This window comes from Mesoplodon bidens, assembly GCF_964165515.1.
Source record: "Mesoplodon bidens genome assembly, chromosome: 7".
Taxonomy (NCBI): Eukaryota; Metazoa; Chordata; class Mammalia; order Artiodactyla; family Ziphiidae; genus Mesoplodon; species Mesoplodon bidens.
The window spans coordinates 58,029,768-58,036,644 of NC_138164.1; the positions used below are offsets into that span (position 1 = coordinate 58,029,768).

The 6,877-nt window shown below is 44.6% G+C and overlaps 1 protein-coding gene across 1 annotated transcript; it reads right to left on the reverse strand.

The window, feature by feature from the left end:
- Positions 1-5,155: 5,155 nt before the first annotated feature.
- OR51D1 (olfactory receptor family 51 subfamily D member 1) lies at positions 5,156-6,165 on the reverse strand (the record flags this gene model as incomplete). The annotated part of the gene is given in 7 exon segments (XM_081240036.1): positions 5,156-5,260; positions 5,262-5,508; positions 5,510-5,643; positions 5,647-5,982; positions 5,986-6,009; positions 6,013-6,111; positions 6,115-6,165. Coding segments are annotated over 7 exon segments (996 nt in total).
- Positions 6,166-6,877: the final 712 nt, after the last annotated feature.

Consider the following 6,877-nt stretch of genomic DNA (forward strand, 5'->3'; position numbering starts at 1 on the left):
TGTGCCCTTTTCTCCAGGACTCTTCCAGAAGCAGTCTGGCAGGCTGCACTGAAGAGCAGCCCTCTCTGTCTCCGCCCCCTCCTTTGAGCCTCCCACATCAGGCTTATTTATTCTGTCATACCTCCTCCCTCCTTTGGCTTCTCCCTGCTGGCGGGCAGGGTGCTGCCAGAGGGTCTATCAGCAGGTACTCTTGTAGCCAACTGTGGGACTGGTGTCCTTCTTGGCTTCTGTGTTCTGGGAAGGTGTGCTTGGAGTAGGGGGGAGGAGGGGCAGTGGGTAGAGGGGTCTCTAGAATCCTCCCCAGATGGGCCCTGTGCCAGCTGGGACACTTCTGCCAGTTCCCATGTGAAGTTAGACAGGGTGAATGAGTGAGGAAAGGCTAGAAGAAACTCATGTGTGTAGCCATGGCCTTTGCAAGGAGCTTTCTCCAAGTTTCTTACCAGGCTTATCAAACTCAGCCAGAGGAAAAGCAGGATATACTTTCAGGGGGACCCCAAGATTAAGTGCCAACTCATCGCCTTACTGAAGCTTTCTCTGACCTTCTTTCCATTGGTGGTACCGCTTGGGTCCTTGCTGGGCCTGGATCCCAATGGACCCACCTGCTTTTCCCCAGAGCTCTACGGCTGAATCTTCTTTGTCCCCCAGGCTCTGGGGACTGTCTCTAGCTAACGCATAACAGGGATCCCTGGGGACCATGCCTCTGCCTTCCACTCCCTGGTCTTGAGTTCCCGAATTTCTTGCTGAGGAAGGAGGATGTGGTTTCCTTAACCCTCCCCTATCTCCAACCCCAGCCATATAAGACCAATGCCATCTGTTTTTCTCTTAAGGGCAAAAATAGTGAGAGGACATTTTAGAGAGTTAGAGAACAGTTTGAATGTGAAACGAAATACCTCGCATATTTAAATGTTTTTAAAAAGTCTATTAATAAAGCAAAGTAAATTTTAGTTGGTTTCTCCTTATGTTTTACTCATCAGTTTCACAACTACAAGTTTACATTCACAACACAGGGCATGCGGATTTAAACTATGTAAAATTAGACAATGTCAAATCAGGCCATTCCAACTCAGACCGCATCAAAACTAGTGATTACATGATCTCCAAGTACCTGTAAACCTGCAGCCTGACCCTCACTGCCATCACCCTGGAGCCATCTCTGCTGCCTCCTTCAACCTTCCGTAGACTTAGACAGTGTGAAGACTTAAAAAGTGATACCCCAGGGACTTCTACTTCTGGCCAAGACAGAATAACAGGAAGTAACATCCACCTGAAGGAACCTAAAATAGACAATATACATAAAACAATAGTTTGAAAGATACTGTATATCAGGCAATGAAGGACAATGAGCCCTGCAGCATGGGATACAAATGAGGTGAACCTGGGGTTTCCCCAACTTACTGCCTTGAGAGAGGTTCCCTGCTGCAGGCCAGGGAAGGAGAACCCAGGCAGAATCCAGAGGACACCTTAAGTTAGGGTCGTGGAGCTGAGAGTCCAGGAAGCTCCAGCTAGCTAGAGTTTGAAGACCAGGTATTGGAGGTGAGAGATCTACACAGAGGGAGAACTCCAGAGACATGTAGAGGGCTCTCTGCAAGATTCCAGATGAGTACTGAGCCCACATGCATGTGAACAAGCTACCTAAAGCTGGGACAGAACCACCTGGAAAGATTAGAGGTAGCACCACCACCCAGTGTTCACACAGGGCCAAGGAGAGTGACTGTTTCCACCAGCCAGACTGGAAAACTTCAAGATTCACAGGGCGTTGAGTAGAGAATACAGAAGGATCCTGCCTCCATAGTAGGGAATAATTAACCAAATATTATCTATAGTATAATGTTGGTTTTAGATCATAATTGATCATAATGGGTGGGGAAAGTACTTTGTTGACTTTATAAAGTAGCACAGGTCAAACTAAGGACTATAATTTATAGAGACAGGAAAAAGAGATGAGCGTGGATGGGGTGGGGAAGGGGAGGGCTGGGGAGGGATAAGTGAATTTATTTATCTTAGGTAAACCGGAACTCACTCACCTTCTCCTTCTCTCCAAGGGGTCCCAGCCAAAGAGCCATTGAGCACATTATATGTCAGGCCCCAGAGACAAAGAAAACTAGTCCTTGTCCTCAAGGGAGACAGACAACTATGTATATGGATATTTCAGTTCTATAATGGAAGATAAACAGACAGCTCTCATAAAACTATTTAAGCTCTATGACAGAGGGATAAACATCCAGTTGGAATCCAAAGCTTTAAGTTTTATGACAGAGGGAAACCCAGGTTCTGTGGGAGCCTAGGGGAAGCCCTTAATTTAGTCTGGCAATTAGCCGACTTTTCCAACAAGCAACAATTACCCCAGTCACCCCCAGTTATCCAAGTAAAGAGATTCTGGAGGAACAGAGATTTCCCAAGATCTCCTGAGAAAGAAGGCCATGAGTTAATCTAAAGCCAGTGATACTGCAACCTGGATAAGGGGCTAGCTCCTGGCCTTGACACAACAGGTCGTTACGAAAGGTGAAGTCTGCTGTACTTTGAAAATTCCCTGTAATGCAATAAACATATCTCATTTTATCAGTTTTATTATTAAAACCGTTGCCACCAATGTGTATTGATTGCTTTCTATTTTCCATGTGCTTTCACAACTATTATCCTATTTAATCCCCACAACCACCCAACAGGAGCTACATTATATCTCCTTTTTACAGCACTTAGAGTTTCCAAAAATTACTGAGGTGCAGTAGGCTAAGTAACTTGCCCAAATATTAAAGCTAGTGATCCTAATGTCTATTGCATCAAATTCCAACCCCACAATGTCTCTTTTCCTAATACAGTTATCTACCATGTCTAAAGGAATTTCTTGGCAAGGTTTTGCTGTCTTTGAATTTCATTTGTAAATTTGAACGTCATTTGTAAATCAGACACCAGCACAGGAAAATAAATATCAACTTGTCTGAAGCTTTGTGAAAACACTTTATTAAGAGACAAAGAGTTGTTTTAATAACAATAAGTCAGGACAGCCACATGTGGCAAAACTGGTGATGCACTGCACAATACGGGAGCACCATTCACGTGGACCATGGTGTGGACAATGTTTCCTAAAGCTGTACAGTGAGACAACCATGAATATGATCATCTCTTGCATATTTACAACACTTTGAAGTCTACAAAGGATGTTCATATAGGGTTTAAGCTTTACAACATCACTGCTATTGTAGTTTCTCATTATACAGAAGAGGAAACAAAATCCAGAGAGGTTATACAGTATGTCACTTTATGATATTTCCAGGATTTTAACCTTATAAGTCATACTTCAGTGTTCTTTCTTCTGCCTCAAATGAGCGTACATTGTTTTCTACCTATAATTCTTCAGTGTGAACGTTTTTGACCTAACAAATTTCAAGAGCTGGAAGTTAAGTGAGTCTACGTGGGGGGAGAGACCCCTGGAGGGGTGGTGACAGAGTCTTCACAATGTCTCCTATTGCTCTCCTTCACACCCAACCCCCATCCTCGTTCACTGATTCCCCAAAGGGATTAAAAGAAACTCCCTACAATCAAGGACACTTAAACATGTTTAGTAGATTAGCAAGAAAGCCAAGGGAGAGGGGAAGATATGCGATTTGCTACTGAAGGCCAACAATTTAGGGAGGTCAGTACCTCCAGAAGGGTGGGAGGAAAGAAGGGAAGAAGTCACAGAAGCACCTGAAATCCTTGTGGTCAGGATGAAGAAGGTGTGGTCTGCCTATTGAGAAGATAACCACTGTGCCTTCCTATCAGTCCCAGAGACTGAAACATAATCCCAGTCTGAGCCCAAGCCAAGAAACAGGGGCTCTTTGAGTCATGGCTCCCAAATATGGAAATTACTTCAATTTCTTACCTCCAACCTGATATATACACACATTCTTCAATCAGTGCCCAGGAACACAGAAGTTATACCCACTCTTGTGTCATATAATCCATACCCAGTGCACAAAGGAAATAATCCCTAAAACACAATAATCACAAACAATGCATACACACACATGCCCCCTTGTACACATATCTTTTTTTTTCACATATCCTTCAGACATTATATTCCACCTACATATGACTAAAGACATATATATTACACAAATGGATTTCATATCACAAATACGATGCACAACAGATATACGCCCAAAGATAAACACCACACATGCCAAAAGGCACAGCATCCCAACACTACACATTCCACACACTCATGCATATTATATATTCCACATTGTTACGAATATGTAACATTTTACATTGTACATTTACATATTACAGATATGAAGGAAAAAAGAGGCAGCATTCTCATCAGATACACATAAAGATATTGTCCATCATTCTCACATAGATGCACGTCACATACCAACTAACAGAGGCCACATAAACATAATAAACGTACAGAGACATTATTTATGAAGTGTATACACACCAGGACACAACCATCACACAGACCAAAACACAACTGACACATGTTCTATGTACTCACACGCACACACTAAAAATACACATAGTCACATAAACACATGTACATACTCACAGCCACAACCAGGATAAACATCACCCTTAAGGAAAACCAGTCTCCAGTAGAACCACGTAGATGACATTGACATTGGCAGATTCCACATAAATACACCCACATGCATACAGAAAAGTAACATTTCATGTGAGCTGTTTCTTCGCTTGCTACCGTCTCCTTCCCTCCAATTACTATCACCCAAATACCTTCATTAACCCCTAAAAATGGCTGTGTAACCACTTTGGCGTCCAAGAAGGAAGCTTTATAGCTAACACAGATTCACTGACATGGATACATGGAAGCAAAATAATTAAAATCATATATCAAGACTGGAATGAATCCTAAGGTATGTCATTTACAGCTTTCTCATGTCAGTATTGGGTGTATTTTCTAGTTGGGAGAGAGGAGTACAGCAAGGCTACCATAGCAGAGAGACTAGGGTGATTATTCACCAGGATATCCTGTCCAAACTGTCGTAAGTCTTTCTGTATTGACACATTCCTGGAGACAGAAATTCAAGGGCTATTTAAGTAACTGGGAGCAGACATCCCAGTGGGTTGGATGTGCCAGTCACCAAGGTGTTCAACAGGACCCAAATCCTGCCATCTTTGGTAGAGACTGGGGACACTGAAGAGGTTATCCTGCTCACCTGCCGTCCTGTAAGAATATATGGAGGACCCGTGAATGAATCTCCTTGGTTTTGGCTCCATAGACTATAGGGTTAACCATGGGTGGTAGTAGTAGATAGATAGATATTAGCCGTAACCACACGGCAAAGGGAAGTGGGGCCACCCAGCCTGTGTACCACCGAGAGCCTGATGAGGGGCACATAGAAGACCAGCACAGCACTGAGATGGGAGATGCAGGTGTTGAAAGCCTTGAGTGCTGCCCCCCGAGAGGACAGCTCCAACACAGCCCTCAGAATGAGGATACAGGAGAAGCCAGGGAAGAGAGAGTTGATGTCCATGACCGCGAGGATGATGAAGAGCCTGTACACCTGTACAGGACAGCTTCATAATATCTTGGGGCAGACAGAAGGAGTGTGTGACAGTGTGTGTTTGGCAGTACGACAACTGCTTCAGGATGAAGGGCAGGGGGAAGAAGAATACAAATGCTCTGGTCAGGGAAGCTAGTCAGATCTTGGTGACCGTGGTGACCGTAGGCCCTGTGAGCACAGAAGCATGGCACAGTGGGTGGCAGATGGTCACAACGTGGTCAAACGCCATGGCCAGCAGGACAGCTGACTCTATGGCTGACAGAGCATGGATAAGGAACAGCTGGGCCAGACAGATGTTGAACTCGACCTCCTGGATGCCCGTCAGGAAGAGGCTGGCCATCTTGGGCATGGTAATAGAGAAGAGGACTAAGTCAATGCTAGAAAGCATGGCCAGGAAGAGGTACAGGGGCTCATGCAGGCACCTATCCACATGGATGATGAGGACAGTGGCCAGGTTGCCCAGGGTGGCCAAGGCCTACATACAACACAGTGGGAAAACCAGTCAAAAGTGGACATTAGGTCCCAGGCCAGGGATGCCCACCATCAGTAAGTATGCTGGGTAGACCAGAGTTCCATTTGGTGTGGCCATGGCAGGAATCAAGAATCAAGGTTTCTGCATCCCAAGTCCAGTGTCTATGAAAGGGAAAGGGAGAAACATCACTCAGTCATGGCTCAGAGGAGAGAAAGGACTTATTAGGAAAGGACACTGAGACAGTGAGGGCAGCAAACAAAGACTAAGTACTTCTGGTAATTCTGAACTCCAGCCTCCTTCTGCTCTAATACCTCCCTGGGGGTCCCATTAATCTCAGTGTATGAAGCCCACTCAGAATACATGTGCAACAGCTCTTCATTTCCAGAGCTGATGTTTCTGACCACAGACACTGCTCTTGGCCACTTCCACAACAGAACTGCCAGGCTTGCACAGATCCTTCCAGATCCCAGCTTTTCTAGTGCATGTTAGGGTTAGGGTCTGTCTGAGTTCAGAGTTTGAGGTTCAATCTCTGGTTGCCTTTAAGACTCACTCTAATCTGGTTTTAGGATGGGAAGCAGGAGGTCAGTCTGAGCCTAGATTTTCAGAGATAGGTTTGTGTTTCAGCCTGAGTACCATTTCTCAAAATTCCTTGATAGAATCATCTGAAGTGGTTATTGAAAACACTATCTCTCCAGGTCCTACTCCAGGCCCAGAGAATAAGATTTTCCCGGGGAAGGGTCCAGAAATCTGGTTAAAAAACAATAAATCCTTTCTCTCCAGATGATTTTTTTTTTTTAATCAGAAAAATTTGGGAAAAGCTTTCTGGTCTTCTGGGAGGTTGGGAGGTAGGGAGATAGGAGTGAAGAAAGACTATCATTTCCAGCCCCCAACAAAGAAT